Source organism: Setaria viridis, chromosome 6, assembly GCF_005286985.2.
Source record: "Setaria viridis chromosome 6, Setaria_viridis_v4.0, whole genome shotgun sequence".
NCBI lineage: Eukaryota > Viridiplantae > Streptophyta > Magnoliopsida > Poales > Poaceae > Setaria > Setaria viridis.
Window position 1 is genome coordinate 3464256 of NC_048268.2, and position 24179 is coordinate 3488434.

The 24179-nt window shown below is 45.2% G+C and overlaps 3 protein-coding genes across 3 annotated transcripts; 2 read left to right on the plus strand and 1 right to left on the minus strand.

Moving 5' to 3' along the window:
• Window positions 1-946: 946 nt before the first annotated feature.
• Window positions 947-3734, plus strand: LOC117860075 (uncharacterized). Its single transcript, XM_034743289.2, has 7 exons — window positions 947-1626; window positions 1767-2223; window positions 2410-2526; window positions 2718-2783; window positions 2965-3030; window positions 3155-3205; window positions 3308-3734. The coding sequence occupies exons 1-7, from the start codon at window positions 1277-1279 to the stop codon at window positions 3452-3454; spliced, it is 1254 nt and encodes a 417-aa protein (XP_034599180.1). The 5' UTR covers window positions 947-1276; the 3' UTR covers window positions 3455-3734.
• Window positions 3735-6729: 2995 nt separating this feature from the next.
• LOC117859710 (putative G-type lectin S-receptor-like serine/threonine-protein kinase At1g61610) lies at window positions 6730-12084 on the minus strand. The gene is made up of 8 exons (XM_034742882.2): window positions 11947-12084; window positions 8985-11865; window positions 8666-8767; window positions 8384-8565; window positions 8094-8301; window positions 7769-8006; window positions 7523-7673; window positions 6730-7434 (listed from the first exon to the last, which is right to left on the minus strand). Exons 2-8 carry the CDS (start codon window positions 10324-10326, stop codon window positions 7141-7143), a joined length of 2517 nt encoding a protein of 838 aa, XP_034598773.1. The 5' UTR covers window positions 10327-11865; window positions 11947-12084; the 3' UTR covers window positions 6730-7140.
• An 8297-nt stretch (window positions 12085-20381) lies between these two features.
• LOC117859604 (uncharacterized) lies at window positions 20382-22756 on the plus strand. The gene is made up of 3 exons (XM_034742742.2): window positions 20382-21212; window positions 21399-21628; window positions 22416-22756. The coding sequence occupies exons 1-3, from the start codon at window positions 20406-20408 to the stop codon at window positions 22423-22425; spliced, it is 1047 nt and encodes a 348-aa protein (XP_034598633.1). The 5' UTR covers window positions 20382-20405; the 3' UTR covers window positions 22426-22756.
• The last annotated feature ends 1423 nt before the right edge of the window (window positions 22757-24179 follow it).

Sequence of the window (24179 nt, forward strand, 5' to 3'; positions counted from 1 at the left end):
TTACAAATCCCATTCGTTTAAATACTAGTTGATTTAATTCATTCTAAAAAAATCTCAACTACAAGGTTAACAAATTAAAAGGGCCGCGGTACTACTATACGTATACGTGATGCATGCATGAAAAATTCAGGCGTCACCAGTGCCATGCAAGCGCAATTTAGTCCCGGTTGGAATTGAGCCGGGACTAAAGGGGACCCCTTTAGTCCCGGTTGGGAAATCCAACCGGGACTAAAGGGGGTCCTTTACTCCCGGTTAAAATACCCGGGACTAAAGACCCCCCCCTTTTGTCCCGGTTGGTTTATCCCGGATGGATATCCGAGAGATATGACCCTTACCAACCGGGACTAATGCTCAGTTTTCTACCAGTGAGTTGTGGGGATTATATTGTTGGCAATTCATCAAAACTATGGGGAATGATGGGAAATTATACTACAAACACTGTTGGTCACTTACTAACATGCTAAACACTGTTGGCCACTTTAAAAACTGTTGGGAATAAGATCAACTCTTGTAGTGTGTATAGATGGAGAGTAGGGTTATTACATGCCCCTCTCCGAAGGCAATAAGTATGGTCGCACCTCTCCGTTAGATTAGATTAGAGAGGACCACAGCACACATATAAACAACTAATAGCGTTAGGTGTGATACTACTACAACCTCCAACATAATCCACTATCAGGCATGTCGCGTTGAAATCCAATAAAAGAACATTATGCAATGTATGCAGATCATCAAATGCATTTCGGAGAGTGCAGCAACAGCCCGGCACATACGTGTGTTCCTTGTTGCAACAGCCCAGCTGCACTACATATAGCATGCGATAATGCGTCACCATCTCAGACCGTCGAAGACCCGTCTAGGTAAACACTAACCTTTCTTTCCTCTCTTTCGCGGTCAGAAAACCTAAATTCTCCTCCTCCTCCTCTTCTTCATCGTCACCGCCGCCGTCGATCTTCTTCTTCCACTTTAATTCCGACGGTTTATATAAAGTAAAACCATATGTGGCGGCACCATTTCACATTACTGCACTCAAACTCTAAATAATCCATTGGATTAGTTAGACTTCAACCCCTACTCGCCCACCAGTCGTCCACCACGTACACTATCGTCTAGCCGCGCACTACCACACGCCACACTCATTGCTCGCCACTACTGCTCTTGCATCGCATGCTTGGCCTCTCTCTGATCTCTTCCACGGCCAGCAAGAACTTAGCAGCCATAGCAAGATCAATCCCCATATAATCCCTCTCTGATCGAGCTCTTTTTGTGGAAAGACATGGCGGATCACCAGGAGATGATCCATCCAGCTGCGGCTGCGGCTACGGGCGGTAGTACGGGCCACGGGCACGGCGGCGGCGACTGGTGGAGCACGGCGGTGTCGTGCTCGCCGGACCAGCTGCCCGGGTTCGGCGCCGGCTGGTCCGCTGCGGCGGCTGATGGCGGCAGCAGGTCGAGGTCCGGCAACGCGGCGGCCTCCGCGGAGTCGCCCGGGTCCAACTCGCTCGCCACCGGCGGCAGCTCCATAACCTACCAAGAGCCTGCTGCCGGCGTCGCCGACCCGGGCGCCGTCGCCGTGCCGCAGCCGGCGGCCGGTCTCGCCGCCGGCTGGAACCAGCCTTACTACTTGTAATAATGAGTTCTGCTCGATCTCTTCTCTACACAAGTTGAACTCATAAATTGTCGTTAAATTTTCTTTTTGTTTGTTTAAAAAATTAAGCACTTCTCATGGATTCATGATCATATGTATGTCTGAATTCTTATCTTAGGGATGGATCTGGTTTCCATGGCTACATGAGCTCATCAAGAGGCGATCATCAGGGTCACCTCGGCCCGAGGAGCCCCTCATCGAATAACAACGGCCTGATGCTACAAGACCCAACGCATGATCCGAACCACCAGTTCCTGTCCAACCTTGGACTGGAGCTGCTCTCGTCGCCGACCTCACCGGCCGGCGGGTTCCGGTCCTCGTCGCTGCTGAGAACCCTCACGGAGCCGTCGGCAGCGGTGGCGAAGCCGTCGTCGCTGGGGTTGTTCCAGCAGTATCATCAGCAGCAGACGGTGAACCAGGCTCCTAGCAGCATCAGGGAGGCTCTGCAGTTCACCAACAACACGCCCTTCTGGAACCCTTCCACCAGCTTTGCGGCGGCGGCGGAGGGGGCGGCGAGCCTAGGGACTGCCGGACCACCGTCGGGACAATCTAGGCCGGCGAATCTTGCAGCCAAGGTTCATATATAGATGGTTGCAGTTTTGCTAATCTTCACTTTTGTCTAAAAAGTTTTATCCTTTTTCGGTTGCACACACAGCTTTGACAATTTTCAATATTGACTGAAAATTTCCAATAACTCCTTTAACTTCTATTTCCTGATTGAGCTGTATAGTAGCCTTTAATTTGATCTCGTATGTATGTAGAGTGCACCAGAAGGTGCCGGAGACTCTGGCTCCATCATCGCGAAGAAGGCGAACACAGATCCAACGCCGCTCAAGAAAGCAAGAACGGGGACACCATCACCACTGCCGACCTTCAAGGTATTTGAATTGTTCTTCTCTGAAATTACTTTGGAATTCATTGTAGCATTTGCTTCCTCTGAATTTCCTTGAAATCCTTGTGTGTGTGCTCCAAATAAACCGGCTGGAATGATAATGATTAGTGAACATGGATTTCCCTATCATAAAGTAGTATTCAGGTACATTCCACACTAATTTTATATGTGTTTCAGGTGAGGAAAGAGAAGCTAGGTGACAGAATCACAGCACTTCAACAACTAGTCTCCCCTTTTGGAAAGGTGAGTGATCCAGGTCTTAATTTGGTTAATGGTCCTGCACTCACACGCACTACGTATTATTCTGGAAGCTGAAACTTCAGAGTCCAACACCACAAGTCTCGCTGCAAAGACCCACACCTTTTTAACAAATTCTCTTTGCAAAAACAAATGATGGATCAACCTCGGCGTGCGTGCTGCGCAGACTGATACGGCATCGGTGCTCCATGAGACCATCGAGTACATCAAGTTCCTGCATGAGCAAGTTGGTGTAAGTGCGCATGCATCTCTAGCTGATGCAGCACTGATCCTTTCATCATATTCATACAGAAATTTTAATGTACCAATTGCAACTTGCATTTTGCTGAAACTTGAATGGATGCCTGTGTATGCAGTCACTCAGTGCTCCTTACCTAAAGAACAGGCAGCAAGTGCCCCATTTGAAGGTACCGATACTGTATACCAGCAGTACCAAACTACCAATAGCCTCATACCAAGCATGCTTGTGAATTAACATATATGCAAACCATGTGCCTTCCTCCGGTCAGATCTCTAGGGACGGCGGAGAGGCGGCAGCGGCGAAGGGGGACCTCACCGGCCGAGGGCTGTGCCTGGTCCCGATATCGAGCACCTTCGCGGTGGCGAGCGAGACGCCGGTCGATTTCTGGTCACCATTTGGTGCAGCCTTCCGGTAGCAGAGACATCACACCATCCAGGAACTCTTACTGATAGTTCTACTAATGAAGTCCTAACTCACAATTATTAGTGAGCATATATAGCACTCCATTACTGAAGTATATATGTATGTATGTGTATATATAGCTGAATCTTTAGAATGGGCCTTGAAGACTTGGATTCATTCTTTAGGTTCATCAGAGAATAAGGTGTCAGATATATCTAACATGGCAAAGAAACTGTAACTGATTATATATTTCCTTTTTAATAATCTGAATCGCATATATTGTTGAGTAATAAGGGCTACTTTCCTCCTTATCCTTCGTTTTATCACCCTACTCCCTTCGTCCCAGCATATAGCTATAGTTTTAGATTTATCCTAAGACAAACATTTTTTTTTATCTTTGACCAACAATATCTCTAAACATTTTTATCCTAAAATCAGCTATATTTTGGGACACATGGAGTATTTTTTTTAAATATCATTATTAATTAAAGTTTTAAATGAGTTGATGTGTCCATAAAATGCAAAAATATCAAATTACTCTCTCCGCTCCAATTATAAAGTTGTTTTAGACTTGAATAAGAAAGTGAGGGGGACTGTGTAAACTGACCGTGCTACATTCATCATTCAAGTAACTGACCCTTAGGCAATTAACTCATGGAGCACGAAAATTTTACCAAATTAAAAGACCTAATGTGTTATTACAATTAATAGGATTGAAACAGGAAATATGGTGATTACCTCGAAAAATATAGGTCCAAATGATGTAGAACTATTTACATTGGGAAGTAAGGGGTGCCCAAATAATGAATGTTTTGGATAACAATGAATATATTTACAACATGCTCTAGTGCAGAATAGGAATGGGCATGTGTATGTCTCCTAGCATGCATGTAAACATAAAGTCACTACAAGAAATTTGCTAATCCGCTTTTCACATGACGCTTAACGGTCTTTGGATGGAAAAACTAACAACAATGTCAACTAGGACATGAAAGTATATGGAAGAAAAAAATAGGACCAAATAGGACACCACTCTATATTCCAGTGTCAAATACGGAGTTCCCTCTCTATATCTTCCACTATATAGGTCACAAAAAGTTTTAAAAAATATTTTTACATAGTTAGATGAAGAGAGTATTTGGTTATTATTTTATCATATCATATCCACATATTTAAAGAAAGAGTATTTGATTATATATAATTTTCATTTTATAGTATCCACATTTTTATTAAGGTAGGAAGGAATGGGATGAATCGGTGATTCTTAACAAAAGAAAATCAGGCATTAAGCACCATTGAACTATGGAAGACCGTCCTTGTGGTTTCTGATGGTGGTTTTGCTGATGTAATGTAATGACATGGACGAACTTGCTTGCATGGCATGCCACATCACTCCGCACATCAATGTTGTTCTCTGGCCATGTCTATGCCTCTCTTCACCTCCATCTCTCTCCACCGCTCATAATCACCACGTTAAGGTGGACCCAGCAACATGGAGGATGGTCCACATGTCATTCACCAAATTACTACCACGTCAATGTTCATGTAACATGCCACGTCATCACAACCGTCCTCCAAAACCACCTAGAGGGTCACTATCTAATTTCATAAGTAGTTGGAAGCATTACATAGACGAACCTCGTTGCGGTCATGTGTAGGCACGTTTCTATTTAGAACAAAGCAGGCTCACATTGATTTTATTGTAAAGATCCCAAATCCCATATCATTCGCATCACATGATGACATGCATAAACATGGTGATACCAACCAATACTAAAGGAGCTACCTGCATACGGTGGCATGGCGACACCCCTTTAATACCAATTGGTAACATTAGGACTATAGTGAGTTTTTCAACCGGTACTAATGTATAATTTTCCAGTAGTAATCCACTCCAACAAAACAATTTCCTTTCGCACTAGCCATCTTCAATCATAATTCATCGGTCCTACATATATTATTACGAGAGGAACAACAAACTTACTACAGAACTCGATTTGGCTGACATTGATGTGTCGCCCTTACTGGGCTCTGCCATCATCCATCAATCATCACTGGGCCGAATGGGTCATCCCTTTTCAGCGATCAGACGATATTGTTGACGATGGCAGAACCTCTCTAGCCCATTCAAAATAACTTGCCGATGGCATTTACATTTGGGGAGCGACTTCCCATCACTGAATCAGCTGCTGGTGACTGCAACTGGCATTTGGGATTGCAGGCGGGGCAGTGTGCCTGGCATTCAGCAACGGAGTTGTAACACGGCTCCGTCGATTTTTGACATCAATAGCACAAGGCCAAGCCCTTTTTTGGTGTTTCGCACAGGCTCTTGATGCAAAACACCAGGTGTATCTTGCTCTCATCTACTGATGTGGAGTTTGAATCAGTAGTAGTAGCCTTCATACTTTCGGCATCGAATAGCCGAGATGATCGACCTATACATCACAAAATTTTAATTAATTTGTGTATAATCAGCATGTACTAAGTTTATTTGTAGGGTAATTGAAAATATATACACTAAGAAAAGAAAAGAAAAGGAAAGGGATACACTTACAGTGTGCAGGCATCACCAATACGCCTCCAGTCCCAAACACCACGAGAACAAAGATGGTCACGAGGCCGACGCCGCCACTCATACTGCAGATCGATTTACCTCTTCCTAGCCTCCTTGACGAAGTATTTTATTTTATTTGAATCGGAAGAGCTACATTCACGTATAACGTATAAAAAGTTTTGCAATCTAGACCCAAAGATATCGCTCGCACTCTACCACCAACGGCGCTCCTCGCATCTGCGAAACATTCCCTCAAGACATGGCATGACAAGTTGAGTGGTTGGGCTCTAATACTATAATGAGTTACAAGTGCAGGCGTGCAACATATTCCGACTGTTGGAATGCATCAAAGGCACAATGTACACCCATACCACAGCTCAAATGAGTAGCAAAGAAAACCTGGAATCAGAAATCAAGTTGTCCCTGTCTCTGTCCTGGGAGTGCACGCTCTCAGGTCCAAGCTCAACAATGGCAAATTGCCGGGTAATCAAGCAACGGCTCAAACTGTCTGAAGCTATTTTTAGTTCGAAACGCGACCCAACTAGATAACTTGCTTCGATGGAGATGCTGAGCAAAAATTAGTTGGTCATGATATCTTGGGAAACCTAATTTGCATTGGCTTGCATCTGGCGACTGAACAGTGGATGCGCGATGGCGAAAAAAAAAAACAATCCATGGAGATGGGAGTCCCATGCGTGCACTCCTCATCTCTTGCATACATGACTTCAGCACCGTTAGCACCAGCAACATTCTTTCAATTCCATGACGCAATTCTGTTTCCTTACCAGAATAATCAACAACTCCATGCTACAATCCGATGGCGAGATGGACCGGACAGTAACTCGGTGCAGAGAACAGAAATGACAATATATTGGATGGAAGAGATCAGAACAAACAGGAAAAGTACATAAAGAAACTATAAACATATATGGCATCAAGAATTCAAGATATGCAGATTTCCTCTGTTCACCCCTGCTTCTATGTCACCACTGCTGAGCTGCTCAATCCCTGGACAAGTTGCTCAATTGCAGCTAATAAGTGAGTGATGTCAATGCAGCCATGAATTACCTTCGTTCGAAAAAGATATCGATTCCTGTTCTATATGGGGGTCCTTGAAGTTTGTGGACGAAATAAGCGAGGAGGCTTTAGCGCCCTTCCAGCGTTCCGAGGCTCATGTTACTTACAGAGCTTTCTCCTGCTTCAACAATTCTGTAGTGACTCCTTGAAAAGTACATAGGCTCACTAGGCTGTGGGAGCTCTATGTCACTGTTTTCCAAGCTTGACACCACCCATGGCATAAGCGGACGAGCGTTTGGGTTGTCTTGCACTAACAAGAGACCGATGTGGATACATCGTAGAATTTCGTCTGGTGAACAGCTCTCAACAATCGATGAGTCCACCAAATCACGCAGGTTTCCGTCCTTCCATAAGCTCCATGCCTGAGTCGGCGACCAACATGTATTCAAGTGCACATCAATGGTTGAATTTCACGATTGAAATAAGTTTTGGGGACTTCATAGCACTTACATGAGCTATAAGGTTGAGTGAACCTGTAACTGGGCCGGTCGCACTGATCTTCAAGCCACTCACAACCTCCAGTAGCAACACACCGAAGCTGTAGACATCGGATTTGAGAGAAATGATGCCTTCTAGTGCATATTCTGGCGACATGTACCCACTGTTTGACCATAATATCAGAAGAAGCATACATCAGTTCAACAACAATGGTATGCTTGTTTCTTAGAAATTTACTTTGTGAAAGAAATCACTCACTAAGTTCCCACGACTCTATTGGTATTTGATTGTTGCTCGTCGATACCAAAGATCCTAGCTGTACCAAAATCAGAGATCTTGGGTCTCATTTCAGCATCCAACAATACATTGCCTGCCTTCAGATCTCTATGAATTATTGTCAGCCTTGAATCTTGATGAAGATATAGAAGGCCTCTAGCTATGCCTTTGATTATCTGGAATCTTGTGGGCCAATCAAGCAATGATTTTCTTGCAGCATCTGTCGAGGATAGATGAAGCATCTTATCAGTTGTCTATATTTCTTTGGTTAACACTTGAGCTTTCACAATAAGTGAGCAGAACATACTGAAAAGGAAGGCATCCAAACTTTTGTTAGGAAGGTATTCATAAATCAATAATCTCTCATCGCCATCGATGCAGCAGCCTAGAAGTTTAACCAAGTTTCTGTGTTGCAACTTGGCAATCAGAACTGCTTCATTTTTGAATTCCACTACACCTTGACCAGAACCTTTACAGAGCCTTTTCACTGCAATTTCCTTATCTTCGAATGTTCCCTAAATAAATAAATAATCTCGAATCAGAGTTAGAAATTCAATTGCTTTGGACCGCTGAAACTACAAGCACAAGCTTCCTTACCTTGTAAACAGTGCCAAATCCTCCTCGTCCAAGTATAGCTGAATCAGAAAAATTCTGTGTTGCAACGGCAATTTCTCTGAAGCTGATCAATGGCAAGTCTAATTTCCTATCAGCAAGTTCATGAGTACCGCTCATGTCTCCTAGCATCAGCCTCGTCCAGATTTCCTTGCTGCCTTGTTTTCCTGACAGAATTGTGGATAACATCTCTTCAGTTTTCATTCAATTCGAGAAATCAGAGGGGAAAAATGAAAAAGAAATAAATCTCTAAATGTGCTTGTGTACCTCTAAACCAGCAGATCCAAATGAACACTATGCATATGAATGCTAGCAAAGATGCCAGAACTGGCAGCACAATTTCTAGGATGTTGGTTGTTAGCTTGCTACCTGCAAAGATCAATCATGAACAATCAACAAACTTCATCCATCTCACACACTACTAGATGTGTCAAGTATTTTCATGCTGCCCCTACTTTAGTCTAATACTTCACAAATATAGGCCCTTTGTTCTTCAGTTTCAATAGGATCCTCTTAACCATGAACTTGAGGAATTCAAACACCTGCCTAGTAAGTTAAGCAGACAAATGAAAGCAAGAAATCAAACCGCTTAATTTGTTGGTCCGGATATATAGGTTTTCCCCTCCTTCGCTGCACTTCTCCGTATCAATCAACATCCCAGTCCATATCAGGCACCTCGTGTCATCCCCATCAATAGCCCTGGTGCTCATGTTGGCATAAGCATATGCCATGCAGGAGCAGTTGCTACGGCATTCCACCGTGCACTCATCAAAACTTTTGTTTCTGATAAGGAGGAAATGGTCAGGGACCTTCATGCCTGGCAAGGTCAAGAAACCGTCTCCGGTGCTACATCTTAGCGCCTTCTTCCGGCGACATCCCTCCAAAAACCTGCCCTTGTTCCAGTCTTCATCATCCTTTGGCTCAAAACCATCGGGGCACTTGCATGTCGGGGTAGTTTCACTGTTGTCACAGTAGCCGTATGGACCACAGTAGGCATACACATTGCACTCATGTGCAGGCTGAGTGTACAGGGCTGTCCATGCTGACATGTTGCTGTTCCATCTTAGTATATTAACCTTGCCTGAGTAGCTTATCTCCATCCTGATCAACAAAGACAAGGATTCAATTGGGATACCAAAGGACATGTACACCTCGTCATCATCTCCGCGATGTACCGCCATGTAAATGGTATGATGGAAGTTGTCCGTGTAGCTCCCAAGAAGGAAGTAGCTACTCCACACTGGGCTTCGACGGTGCGGCCTTGTGCCATTCCAGATGAAGCGCTGCAGGAAGCAATCAGGATCTGCCCCATAGGAGAACGCTCCCGGGGATGGATCCTGTGGGCCTTTCCAGGAAATGAGGTGTTGCAGAGGATGCATCTTGTGGCTGATCCTAAGGTTCATACCAGGAAGGAGAGTATCAGCCGGGTGGTCGAAGCTCTGCCATAGGATGGTACTGTGGCCCAGAGGCCGGAGGATGAAGTTTCCAGTGTTTTCTAGTGCGGCTTCCGCAGAAATGGTTGTGGCAGGCGAAGATCTGATGCTGCTGCTGTTTGACCTCCAAAGGATGCGGCCATTGCCATCAGACAGGACAATGTGTGAGCTACTGGTCAAGGTGAGCATTGCTGAGGAAATATTGGTAATAGGCACATCACGGTTGGCGATCCACACAACAGTGCGCTGCGAGATGTTGTTGTACCATATGCCAACATAATAATGTTTTTCCGTGGGATTGGACAGAGAGAAGAAGCCCAGGATGAAGGTGCCATCGTCAGACACAAGAGTGTTGCCTGGTGTGAGCGGCTTGCCAGGGACAAGGTGGTCGCTGGATGCACACAGAAGTATTGAGCTGAATGAACAAGAAAGAAACAAAAGGATAGCATAGATGGGAGTGGAATGCATTGGCACCCTCGAGCTTGTACTTGTCATGAAAAATGATTAGGGGATCATGGAGGTGAGTATATAAAAGCAATGAGAGGGTAATGTTGCCTGTATGATTGGACTCTAAGGAGCAAAAGGGTGGTTGAGTTCTTCCAAAATTAGCAGTGAAACCAAACATCAGTGTTTTTGTTGAAAACGCTTCTAACCATGCTGAATTATTTTTATTTATTTATTTATTTATTTATCCTTCCCCTTTATTTTAAGCTATTGATTAACCAAACAAAGAATGATTGGATCGCAAGTTCCGCACTAGATAACATATAACAAGCCACTCCTCATAGAGATCACTTGAAATTTATGCTGTAAAATTTGTGAATGGGAAAGCCTTCCATGTCTCTAAACTTTCTTCCTGGAAGTAAAATCTAGGAACCAATATTCCTTTACTGAACTTCGGAGTGGCCCCCTCCTTTTAGAAATAATAAATCCTCCTGATTTGTAAGACTCAGGCTTCCAGATCTACTATCATTTGCATCATAAAGAGTGAAAGGGAAATGGATGTATGGCAGTACCTAAGCATGAATGTATGATACTACAGCTAAAAAAAGTAATATGGAAAACATAAATTACTAGATCATTTTTCAAAGATTCGAAGGACATTGAATGAACTTCATGAAGGAGAACCAAACTATTGATGCTGCAACCTGCAATGCAAGTTGGCAACCACAGCTGCATAGCACCCATATTCATAAACTCATTCAGGCCTTCTATAAAAGGATTTTCATGTAGGATGCAGAGCTTGCTGATCCATGCCCAGTTGGACCAGAGACCCCCAGATGATAAAGTCAACGTACTATCCGAATCATTGCCCCTTTGAGTTTTCAATTGATGACAATATACCATCAGGTTGACCTATGCTGTCTCTTGTTTCAATGTGAGTACCGTTACGAATTTGCAGTCGGAGGTTGTTTGCATAATTTAAAGTCCAGATATTGTAAAAATTACAGCTAGCATACTTTGATTCGATCACATGACAAAAGTAGGACATGCTTTGCAAAATGATGACTAGAGTACAGGTGGTCTAAGATCAGAGGGCAGGCAGTTAAACTCCAAACCACAAACATCAGGGTTTGCAGAAATCCAAAGTGAATGGTCCGACAGTAACTTTCATCATCCAGTTTGAAACATACAAAAAATAGCAAAAATAAGCCAAGTTTAAACATATGGAAGCATAAAATGGAACATGTTAACGCCTATATTTCCACTGAAACGACCTTCTAACTGTAAACTGGCTAACTGAGAGATGAGGGAGACAAACCTCAGTTCCCAACTTCAGTTCTCTCGCAAGGAGATTGAGCTCCCATCCCAAGAATGGGCACCCAAATTTTCACATATCCAGGTGATTTTAGCAATAACCTTTTTTTTTCTTTTCGAGAACGCAGAGGAGAGTCGTGGTATCATGTCCACGCACCCACCATTTCGTGAGGGGGAAAGGTTGCTGCTGCATATCCATATGCTCGACACGGCCTGATGTTCCTGCAGCCGCGAGCATCCGGACTAGGAAACCTACCTTGCTCCACAAAATTGAATCTGACAGTATTGATTCGTTCATTCAGATTATTTGCCTCACTTCAGAGAGAGAGATGGGGGAGGGGGAGCCGGAGATAGTACCTGGCAAAGGGAGAAGTGGCGGTGGCCAGGGAAGGCCGGGTGGTCTGCGACGGCGGAGTCCGGGACGCGTCAGGGTCAGGGCCAGGGCACAGCCATGGTGGCGGTGCTCCCCTGCCCTCCCAGTCCCAGGTGACGGACGGAGAAGCCGGCGGCGGCGGCGAGCCGGCGAGGCAGCTGCTGGGCCGACGGCACCGTCAGGCCTGCGTTTACTGTTGGGCCGTCCGAAGTGTTGATGGGCTCAGGCGATAAGGTGGGCCGATCTGCGTCGTCGTGGTGTGTTTGTGTACAGCGGCCCTGTATGGTTAGCAAGGCCCATTTATTTGAAGGGGCTGGGTCGTCGTGTGCTCGTGTGGCCTTCTCTTTTTGTTTTCCGTTTTTCTTTTCAATTTTTGTTGTTGTATAGGATGGGATCACTTGCACCGTGTACCTGCTACAAAAGCATGGCCATGTGTTATGTGATACGCCCTCCATCCCAAATTGTAGATCATTTTGAATTTTCTAGATATACATTTTATTATGTATCTAAACATAATATGTATGTAGGTGCATAGCTAAAATCATGTATCCAGAAGGAATAATGCAGCTTTTTTAGTGCCAAGGAAAGCATAAAACCACCTCTTCTTCTTCGAGTGTCATTATGCTGAATTCCATTGGAGTGCATTATATATTGTGTTTAGCATTGTCCCACCTCGTAATATGAATAATATGTGTAAAATAGGAGGGCAAAGACCGATCCTTAACTTGTTGACGGGTGCAGTGGCTTTCCGTTGGGCAATATAGTTCACGAGAAATGATTTTGTGTTTCATAAATGCCTAGGTTCTATTCAGGGGAAAATAAGATCTCAATTGCTCGAAGCAAAGAGAATCAAGATAATGGCATTGCACTTTTTTTCCTTCTCATATGGACATTTTTTTATTCGAATTTATTTGTTCTTGACTGGGATCTGTATTTCCACAAGATTTTTTGTCGCGATGGTGTAGCGTTTGGCTACTACTTATAACGCGTGTGCCGATTTCTCCTCTTTAGGAAGGCTGAACGTTATTTTCTTTAAAAATATATATAAAAAAAATCAGTAGGGGTCTTCTCCTAGTCACCGTCAAATCCTTCTCTCTCGTCCTGTTAAACTACCACGATGTTACCATTAAAGAAAACCCCGCTGCTCCATTTTAGTTTCAATTCAACGTCGGGCGCGTGTGCATCGCCGTCACCGTTGTTGGTTGGTCAAGCGTCGCCGGCAGAAAGGAAGAAGAAAACAAGCGGCTGGCGTCGCGCGGCGGGTTGTTCCAACGTTCAGGCAGGGGTGGTGAATCCTTTCCGGGCCTGTTCTCGCGGGCGGGCCCACCGGCCCGGCATGGGGAGCAATCCAATCCGGGTCCCTTTTCGCTCTTCACGTGGCCTCCACACCGGCCCGGCCCCATCATCCCCAGTTTTCCACAGCCACAAGCTCCTCCTCCCCCAGCCGCATCTTTTTTTTCTTTTTTTTTTTGCCCTTTAGTATTTCTTTAGCTCTCACTTCACTTGAGCGCTCTCTCTCTCTCTCTCACTTGTCGTGTGGCCAATGTTTGCTTCACTATCCTTGTTTTTTTTTTCTCTCATAAACATTCCAATTATTCACCATCTTTTTTTTTTGCCTTTCTTTTCTTTTAGCTGCTACTCCTAGCTTGTGGTTGCACCACGGATATATTGTTAATTACACGCTGATTAATTAGTCAAATCATGATGGCATGCAAGCATGGGCCTGCCCCCGATTTTGATTTGGATGTGGATCACAACGTACGATGCAAATCCAAATCTCCAGCCCGGCGGGCAGATGGATGTGGATGGATATCGATGTCCATGTAACTATCTCATCTCTCTGTCGGGATTTGTCGGTTGGGGAGTGTTAACTGGAGAGATTGGAGCGTACTACATGTCGTGCTCAAGCCGTGTTGCTGTTGCTGGTGGTGTAGCCAGCAAATTCACATGCATGGTTCTTCCGATGAGAATACAAAAGGAAAACATATGGTTCTTCCCGGCCAATGCAAAGTTCATGACCAAGAAAATTATTGTGCTACGGACCAAACCTGTATTATTGCTTATTGCGGCCAACTTTAGACGTCGTGCGTTGAATTATTAAGTCAGTCTCATTGCATAGTTTCATTACATTGTTACTACGAATAAGCACATGGTAAATGAGCATGATAGGTGTCATGGGGATAAAATTTCTCTCTCATTTAATGAAACTTCCCCTCTTCTCTTCTCATGATGAACTTGCCGAGATAGCAAAATTGCTAATATGGAATATAATTTAATGCTCATGAAATTTCTATGATTGAAATAATTAGTCTTAAGTGTATTGAATATACTATAGTAGGTCCTTAGCCCATGTGGAGCTGCCCTAACGATCGTCATTTGGTTAAATATACTTCTATAGTAGGTCCATAGCCCATGTGTTCTAGGCTCTAAAGTGTTTACTAATTTCCAACCATAAAAAAAACTAGTTCTTTCTTCAATTAGAAATGTAGCAACTACTTTAAGCTTTGACCACGCGTGTATAAAAGGACCTAGCTATGTAATACGGAGATGCGTGTTACGGTACTGTAACACCGAACAAGAAAAAAATGTTCAAACAACTAGCTGTGTTATAGTCAAGATCAAATGTTCAAACGGGTGTCTACAAGAGGTGCTTCGTAGGGAAAAAAAACATTATTCATTTTTACCATGTCATATGCACCAAATGTTTGAAACGTGGATTAAGATGCTTAAATTTGCATGATTACTTAATGCATGCTAACGAGGTGGTTGGCCTGGCCTATTTAAGAACCATTCTTATCCTATGGGTTAGCTTTATAAACCATCATGTTCGTTCAAAAAAAAACTTCATACACCATCATATATCTAATGAGCACCCGTGTTTATGCATCTACTTTTTTAGTTTAGCAGTACAAAAAAAAATTATAAAAAGGCAAATCGTATTTTTTTTCCACTTGTGCTCGTTGATCAGACGGTGGCATCTCAGTGCGGTTACCTCGACGGGGAACAGGTGAGAACGGAACGGGCGAACGGGGAGTGATCGCGTGTGATCGGCCGAACCGGACGGAAGGCAAAAACAAAACGGGGGACGGGTTGGGGGGACCAGCCCGTGGGCCCACGCCCAGTGACTCACCACGCGCGGCGCTCGGCCTCCCAGGCCAGCGTGCGGCCGCGGTTGGCCGGGGCCGCGGGGCCCGTGGCCCGTGGGCCCCTTTACGCGATCCCCCCACCCACAGCCACCAGCGCCTACTACCAGCCGCAGCCCCGCCACTAGTTTCCAGCCGCCGCCCGATGCGGATCCGACCCTCGTTACGAAAGAAGGTGAAGAGTAAGGATACTCGTAGAATCCATGTCTTTTGGATTCGGAGAAGTGCCGATTTTTAAGAACGTGAATAGTATGATATGGTGCAACTCTCTTATGATAATCATTCATGCCTTAAACTTTTAGTATGTTATTGCACTCTGATCTAACTTCGTCGGCGAATTATATATGTTGTAGTTATTGCACTCTGATCTAACTTCGTCGGCGAATTATATATGTCGTGTGCGCTTCTTTTCTCTTTTTAACTATATGCTGCAATTGGAGTCCACTTATTTCCAAGGTTTGATGCTTGATATTGTCTTGCTCCCCTTCTTTTCTCCCCACCCTTTTTTTGGGGTGAGGTACGTGCATCCCATGCCATTACTCTTAGAACCATGGAAACAAAGTCGCATCCTTTCTATCTTGGCAAAGGTTGTAGCCCAAAAGGATTCGAGTACTGTAGCTTTGCAGTTCAAATGATATGCGTTGTTTTCAGGAGCCTAAGTTGTCCACTCGACAATCGACACACCAAATTTTGTTCTGGTGATAGGAATGGAGATATTCTTTGGGGGTGACCATGCACCTCGTTTCTCCAAGCACCTAAAGTTCTGAACTATCTAATCTTGGGTCAAATGGTCCTTTTGTTGGGAAGTGCTATCATGGAATATTATATCTAAAGGGAATAATCTTAAAGTTAGCTTAGCTTCCACATGAATCGGTTCTCTTTTCGGGACATCCCGTGGCAAGTCCAACAGAATATTACTCCCAAAAAAAGTCTAAATTATACGGTGGATTTTCTACGATTTCAAATTCATGTGATATGAATTTTGATCCATAAGAATTTTATGTCTTATCATGGTGTCTATCATTTATTTTCTGGAATAACAAGGTTTATTTTCTTGAATAAATATAGAAAGTATGGACATACGTGCTGAGTTTTGGAATTTGAACGGACATGTTCCACCACAAGAACCTAAACAACTGAGCTATGTTTTGCAAATTGTGTAAGCCCCTCAATTTCCTTCAATTAAAAAGCCTTTTCCTTTCCATGCCATTTTATCTCGTTTTTGTTTACACTTCAAGAAACCTGCATTTTTCAAATTCACTTGAGCTTTGTGTTAGCTTTACTGTAAAGTCTACACACAGCTTTCAAATCCAAATCCAAATCCAAATATCCTTTATAAAAAATCCAAATATAAATATCGGTGGGCGGGGTTTATAGAGCGAAAGCTTTCATCTTAACAGCCCCAGTGTTCCGTTTTAGAGGGTGCCAAGAGAAGAGAGACGACGACATACAGGCTGCCATACACTGGAGCGGGTAAAGCTAATTAGGATACGAGGTGTTAAACTTTAACAGTGTCACATCGGATGTTCGGATGCTAATTAGGAGAACTAAATATGAGCTAATTATAAAACTAATTGCAGAACCCTGTGCTAATTCACGAGACGAATATATTAAGCCTAATTAATCCATCATTAGCAATTGGTTACTGTAGCACCACATTGTCAAATCATGAACTAATTACGCTTAATAGATTCGTCTCGTGAATTACACTCCATCTGTGCAATTAGTTTTGTAATTAGCCTATGTTTAATACTCCTAATTAGCATCCAAACATCCGATGTGACAGGTGTTAAACTTTAACACATGGTTACCAAACAGACCTAAGGAGAAAATGCTAGCACCTGGAGCCAGGATTTGCACCCGAATAAAGAATGCTTCTTTCTTTCTTGCTTTGCGTGCCGCTCTACTCACCCGCTCTCTGGTTGAGGCGGCTCATGCATTAAATGGGCACAGATATTCCTAGGAAGCTAAACGTTGGAGCATGTGAAGCTAAGATAGCACCTCATGACATGTCTGTACTAGCGCAATTTGATAAATTTTAGTAGGGTCAATGTTCGGATAATTAGAATGATTAAATACGAACGAATTATAAAACTATCGGATGCTAATCAAAAGGAGAGCTAATTATAAAACTAATTGCATAGATGGAGTCTAATTCGCGAGATGAATCTATTAAAGCTAATTAATCCATCGTCAGCAAATGGTTACTGTAGCACCATATTATCAAATCATGGACTAATTAGGCTTAATAGATTTGGCTTGCGAATTAGACTCCATCTGTGCAATTAGTTTTGTAATTAGATTATATTTAATACTCCTAATATCAAACATCCGATGTGACATGTGCTAAACTATGATATGTGCTAAAATTTAGCGGGTGGCTCTAAAGTTGCCCTTACGAGTGTTTTAGGTTTATACAATTGTGCGAAGGTACAATCACAGAGAAAAGCATGGCAAATGGTTGCAGCTGCTGCAGCCTCTACAGGAGGATCTGCAGCCAGCCGGCTAGCAGCAATAGCAGCCAGGCTTCATTCAAATACTTCTGAATGCTTCCTCGTCGGTGTCCACAGCTTTCAGCAAACCCGGATCAGGAGGATCAAATACAAGTCAGGAACTTTTACTACCCTTCCGTCCTTATCCCCTCGCTCTCTCCCCTTGTTACTGTAGCTTTCAGATCTCGTAGCTTCCGGCCCCTTTCCTCTCCTCCTCCGGCGGCCTCGCCGGCAGCGAGAGGGAGGTGGGCCGGCCCGCCCCCTATAGCTGTATTTTATATGGTTTTCATAGTTTGCTCGGATGAGTGCCGGGTGGCCCTTGGAGCTTCGACGCCGCCCCTCGCCGTTGCAGTTGTCGCCGTCGTTGCCGTCTTCGTCGGCGGTGGAAGCGGTTGTGCGGTGAGCTCTAATAAATCGAAGCTCCCCCTCCCTCCTTCCCGTGCGGGTCCGCCCCACCTCACCGTCGCTCGCCTCCGCCGGGACTTCCACGCCGCCATCCCCGTCGCTGCCGTCGCCTCCACTCACGCTGTTGCAGCTCTGCGTCGATCTGCATTGAGGCTCTCTGGATCTCGTCGTTGTCGACCTCCGCCTCGTCGCCGTCTCAGCAGCTCTGCCTTCTGGAATCGAGGGATGAGCCCCTTGCTCCGCCGCCGGTTGAAGCTTCACCTTTGGGCCGTCGGAGTTCAGGTCCCCCTCTTCGTCAACCTTCGCCTCACGAGGTTCTTCCACCTGGGACCATGCTCTTGTCGAGCCTCTGGCTCCTGCTGTTGGTGTGCTGTCCGCCGTCGTCGGTGCTTTGGTCGGGACAGCTTCTGCCCCAGGGACTTTGTTGTTATTAGGCCTTCTTCGGAGGACCTAAATGCGTGTGTGGGCGCGCGCGCTTTTATCCAAAAAAAATACAAGTCAGGAAATATTGCATTATACAATTTGATACGGGAGGGGACACCACTTGGAGGCCGGCAAACTGGAACCATAAACTATTTCTGAACTGCTATGCGTACTCACAGAAACGTACAATAAAAGTACAATAACAGCCGAGAAAACAGTAGCGCTTCTCAACTAAAATTGCGAATGCTTGGCCTACGCATGGAAATTTATAATCAGGTAATTTTTGTAAGGGCCAACTATGCAGGAATAACTTGATGGGCCAAAAGTGAAAATAAAATTTTTTTTCGCATGTTTTTCCCTTTCTAAGTTCACAAATGCATTTTTCACAATGATACGCTGAATACATTCTTATGTGCAAATTCAGCATAAAAAATGTGGCAGTTTCGAAGCCGATGTCATCTCGGAGCCAACGAACGAACTGGTGTAGAAACCAAAAGATGACAAGATGTTGAGGTCCAACGTGTAGTACCATCTGTACGTCTAGCAATAATGGTGTTAGAGAGAGAGGGGAAAAATATCTGAGGGTGGCAGGTGGTGGTAGTGTGAGGTGGGGGAACCGAGGAATACGAGGTGGCAGGATATGGATCCGGGCGCTTCACGTGGGCCGACCCGCCTCGCCTCAGCAGTCTGGAGCTTGTGGCCCTCGAGCGCCGGCTGCCAAGCCTGCCACGTTCCTTCGCGTCCACTCCGGCCCTTCCCAGCCTCACGTTCTCCTTCGCGGCTTATTCCTCTCACCACGTCTTCTTCTCCCTGAAGACATCTCGATCCTTTGGTTTTGCCTCACCCTATATTTCCTCTTGGCCACGACTTATTTTTGCATGAAATATTTGCATGCGTGTTTTTTTCCTCACAAGATAAGCATTTGTGAAATTTCATATAGTTTGCCGTTCTTGCCACTGTTTTTGAGATGTCATTACTGGGTGATCTTGTTTCTTTTTTTTTCAAAAAGTAAAGCGGTTATGAATCCACTTGTTTACCGTGGATAATATGTTAATTTTATGTATCCATATGTATAAATATGTATTAGTACATATTTTTCCCGTGGTTTACCATTTTTTGTCGTCTTTTTGAGATGTCACTATTAATGATCTTACTATTGATGCTTCAATAACTATTTCTCGGCCTTCTACGGTCTCAACAGCTACCAACAGTCGCTTTCATCAATCCTATATTCGTTGCACACAACACAAATCTTATTCTCGATCTTTGGCGATCGCGTTACTGAAAGGAAGATTCACTTTGCTGGGTAACACTTGGATCCCAAGAGAACAAATAGTCATGTCGAATTCTAATAATGCTTTGGGCCATGGATAAATTGAAGTTTTGGATCTAAGTCTAAAAGCTAAGCATGAGCGGTCACTGTTCAAGTGTGATTATGGTGTAACAAGCCCATGTGATATCGTCTAAGCATCAATTAATTATTTTCTGAGTTGAACTAATCCCTTATTATATATACGGCTATCAATGAGGTATTTCTCAATCAGACTAATCCCATTTGCCCTTAAAAAATCATGTCACACCTATTCATTATGTCAAAACAATATAAATATTAAACCGAGTCTCCTGAAATAAAATAGTAAAATATAGGACTTTACAATCTGGCCTCACATTTATCGACATACGATATAGCAGATCCGGAAATAAAGAAAAAAAGTCATGAATATAACATTTCTAACATGAGATCGATAAAAAAGGCAAATCATAATATAATCTGGAACCTATTTCGAACTCAATATTTTCGGACAAAACTTGCATATACTGTAGCTAGTTGCATGTTATCTCACTCGTATATTCCCTAAAAAATTAGTTAAAGCTACAAACCCGCCGGTCGCTGGATAACCCATTGTCCCATACCCTACAGCAGCAGCAATAAAGCCTCCCAAGAGAGGAGAGGGCGGGGAGGAAAAAAGAAGGCGTGGAATGTCCAGGTGGAGGCTCCCGCGGCCAGTAGTGGGAGCGAAGCGCATCCGCAGAGGATCCTTTTGGAGGCTCAAAACCTCTCGCACCCAACCAAACTCCAGCCCCACATCACACCCTCTCCTCTCCTCTCCTCTCCTCTCCTCCCAACACACCACACAAATCCCTCTCTCTCTAGCTTCTCTCTACGCTCCAACGAAAGGGAAGAAGAAGCTGCGAGGGGGAAAGAAAAGTCCTCCGACGGCGAGGCGATCTCCAAGGAAGAGGGCCATGTCGGCGGCGGCGGGGCACGGCGGAGGCAAGGAGAAGGGCCCCGGGGGCGCGTGCGAGCTCTGCGGCGCGGCGGCGCGGGTGTACTGCTGCGCCGACGAGGCCACGCTCTGCTGGGGCTGCGACGCGCAGGTGCACGGCGCCAACTTCCTCGTGGCGCGCCACGCGCGCACGCTCCTGTGCCGGGGATGCGCGCGGCCCACGCCGTGGCGCGCCGCGGGGCCGCGCCTCGGGCCCACGGCCTCCCTCTGCGACCGCTGCGTCCGCCGCGGCGGCGGCGGCGGCCCGGGGGGTGCGGGCGCCGCGGGCGCAGGGGGCGTGGGGCCCGACGTGGAGATGGGCGCCGCGGGCTCCGAGGACGAGGATGACGACGACGAGGTGGTCGTCGAGGACGAGGATGAGGAGGAAGGGGAGGGGGAGAACCAGGTCGTGCCATGGACGGAGGAGGCCGACGCCACGCCGCCGCCCGTCGCCAGCTCCACGTCCAGCAGCAGCCGGGAGGCTGCCGCCAACGGCGCTAATGCCGCTGAATGCGCAAAGGTGCCGCCTTTATTTCCTCCCCTGTTCCGCCTTTTTTGGTTCGACGCCGCTCCGTCGCTTGCAAGTATGCAATTTTTCGTCGATCCGGACGGTTTCCTCGCAAATCGCGGTAGAGAAGACCCACCATTTCTTCCGATTCGTGAGGGGCCAGTCAATCTGATGCAAATGTCGCCGTGTTTCTTCTAGGAGGACGTGCGGTGCTCGACGTCGCCGCAGCCGAGCTTGTGCCAGTACTCGTCGCCAGCGCGCCACGGCGGCCGGAGTGACGAGGCCACCTCCTCCCGGAACGGCGGCAGGTTCCTTGCTAACCGGCACAGGAAGAGATCGCCCTCGGATTTCCTCGGCTCAGGGTCGGCGCAGTCCGGGAGTGGCACGCCGGGCAGGAATTGCTCCAACGCGGGCATTGGCCGAAATGGGTGAGTTTGCAAACCCCCTGATCTGAAAATTCCATGGCATATGCTCAATGAACACTTTAACAACTGCGAGTACCGTTCACTGTACTACAAAAATGGAAAAAGCCTGGACTTGCGAACATGGATGCAATTATGCATCTTCACAAGCTTGATGTGAAGTACTGACTTCTAAAGTAAAAATGACAGACAATGTTTTTTAAGTCACTTGCAAGTAGCACGACCAAGGAAGAATGAATAAAAAGAATTGTAAGGTGAGCGAATTGATGCAAAAGTTGTAGCTAAAGCTTGATAACTACCTATGGGTTTTACGGTCATGAAGTTTCTACTGGTGAAAGGGGATGGCTACATCATGATGAGAAAGCTTTGCTTGCCTTGCTGAGAGCCATCATATGATGCTTGGAGTGATCTGCAATCCCAGTAGTGCTCTAGCTGATGGGTAGCAAACTTGCTTTTAGATTCTAAAAGCATTACATTTCCACTTTGTTTTGGTCTATTTTGAGTGTAGTGACATGTAGATGGCAGGCCAGCTTGTGAGATGCCAAGTGCCAATTTATGTCACTTATCGCACTCGAGTGCTAGTGTTTATTCTCTTCTTGCAGAAGGTGTTAGTCCTTTAGCAATGGAGCCTTAATGATGTTTTGTTGTGTTTAGGATGATTGATGCTATTATTAGTACTTCTTAAATGTTGAATCTCCTTTTGGTGAAATTTTCTTTAACAGCACAATATGGGTTCTGTTTTGTGATTTACGATAGAAGTTGCTCATGGTAGATTTCTGTTTGGCTATTGCAGATTTACCTGAGGCAGGCAACTTGTGATGACGGAGTAGATGTTGATGCTAACTACATTAGAAGGTCACTTTTAGTGTATCCAAGCATTTGGGGAGAATTGGATCACGACGAGATCAAGCTTCCACCGAGGCATACATCCTTTTCGGTTGTCAACTTGCACACAAGTTATTAGGGCAGCCGTCCTAGAACCATGATAGTACTTCCCTAAATGGTGATGGCTCGCCAGAGAATGTATATGTCCCCCACTACTTTCCTGTGTTTAATTCTTTCCTCCTTTTTGTTTGTGGATGAGGCGTGTTTGCTAACCAAGAAAAATGATATAGGCTCGCATTTGCAGTGACATTCTTTGATGTTCTACTGTCTGAATGTTTCCTTTTATGCCCCACTACCTGCTTCTGTTTCATACACAATGTTTGATCAGGAGTTCCTACAATCATACCTGATACCTCTTGTAGCTGCAGTGTGGCGGCAGAAAGGTGCATGATGCACTGTTGCTCACCTGGCAATATGCAATTTTGGCAAGTTGCACCATGGCGAGAGATGGATCTTGAATTCTTTATAGTCCATTTGCGCTTGGGATTAGGATACGATTCTTCTGTGGATGATAAGCTATCTGGTCAAATTAGTGTTCTTAAATGGAAAAATATCTAGCCTGGTAGAAGGAACGAAGAAGTAACCCCATCCGAAAACCTGCAGAGGTTGATGTTGATCTGATCTGATCCCATCAGGTCAGTGACAGCAACCTGCAGATTTTGATACTGCCATTAGCCTGCCTTGGCACCCTGCTTAGAGGCATCAGATTCTTCGTCCTGATCTTTTGATCCCCAGGGTCGTTGTCGACATCAACTCACCACAAGAAAACAGGCCTGAAAACGAAAGGAGAGGGGATGCATGCGTCATGGATGTACGCACGCTTTGCTTTGTGGTGTGAAAAGGAAGTTGCAGTCGCAGAGAACTGAAGCGTTTGTATTCTATTCTGCTGGCGTTTGGCATGGGGGAGCATCGTGCAAGCCACATGCTAGCTGCAGCTTGCTTGGAGATGGTGATACACTTGGGCAATTAGGTTAGTGGCCAAGTGTGAGTCACTGGAGCTGAAGAACATGCAGATGGAAGGGATCAAGGAGCCTCATTGACTCCGGATCTTTTTAAAAGACCCTTAAATTTAGTTTGCCGAGAAGATACTTCATCAAAATACTCCTAATAAGCTATACCATGTTATGGGGCTACTAGATCCGAGGTCTATTCTTCTGTTGGGAAAATTGCCAGCATACTGGGAGTGGGGATTTCTTTAACCCTAGCTGTGGTGCTGCCACAAAAAAAGAGCATATCCAATATACCTTTTTCTGATCCTTCATTCTATGTACTAGGAGAATTCACAGTAGCTTTTGTGATCACGTAGCCGGCAGCCGCTGGAGCAAACATTCGGAGTTGAAGGGGACAGAGAAGAAAGCTAGGATGAGCGTGGCCATGGAATGCAGGGGTGGGAATCGTTGTTGCTAGTTACTAGGAAGCTCTCAGTCCTGGGAAGTGGTCCTAAGCAGATGTCACCCAAGCGATCTGAAAAGATCTCTCTGCACAAGAGAACAGGCAAGGGCTGGCCACATGTTCCTCTCTGGAAAGTGGGGGCCAGGCCCAACATGAAATAGTTCCAACCTAGGAGGCCACAAAAGGGGGCCACTCCTCATTCACCTTGTATTCATCTAGGAGTAGCCTTATTGTTAGATTTAGGGGGTGTTTGGATTCATGAACTATTTTTTTTCGAATC

Bases quoted from the DNA above. Each gene is read 5' to 3' on its own strand.
- LOC117860075 (XM_034743289.2), top strand. From the start codon at position 1,277: ATGGCGGATCACCAGGAGATGATCCATCCAGCTGCGGCTGCGGCTACG. The intron at 1,627-1,766 runs GTAATAATGAGT...TTCTTATCTTAG, and splicing joins TGGAACCAGCCTTACTACTT to GGATGGATCTGGTTTCCATG. The intron at 3,206-3,307 runs GTACCGATACTG...TCCTCCGGTCAG, and splicing joins AGCAAGTGCCCCATTTGAAG to ATCTCTAGGGACGGCGGAGA.
- LOC117859710 (XM_034742882.2), bottom strand. From the start codon at position 10,326: ATGACAAGTACAAGCTCGAGGGTGCCAATGCATTCCACTCCCATCTAT. The intron at 8,566-8,665 runs GTACACAAGCAC...CAATTCTGTCAG, and splicing joins TTGGATCTGCTGGTTTAGAG to GAAAACAAGGCAGCAAGGAA. The intron at 8,302-8,383 runs GTAAGGAAGCTT...TTATTTATTTAG, and splicing joins GATTTGGCACTGTTTACAAG to GGAACATTCGAAGATAAGGA.
- LOC117859604 (XM_034742742.2), top strand. From the start codon at position 20,406: ATGTCCAGGTGGAGGCTCCCGCGGCCAGTAGTGGGAGCGAAGCGCATC. The intron at 21,213-21,398 runs GTGCCGCCTTTA...TGTTTCTTCTAG, and splicing joins ATGCCGCTGAATGCGCAAAG to GAGGACGTGCGGTGCTCGAC.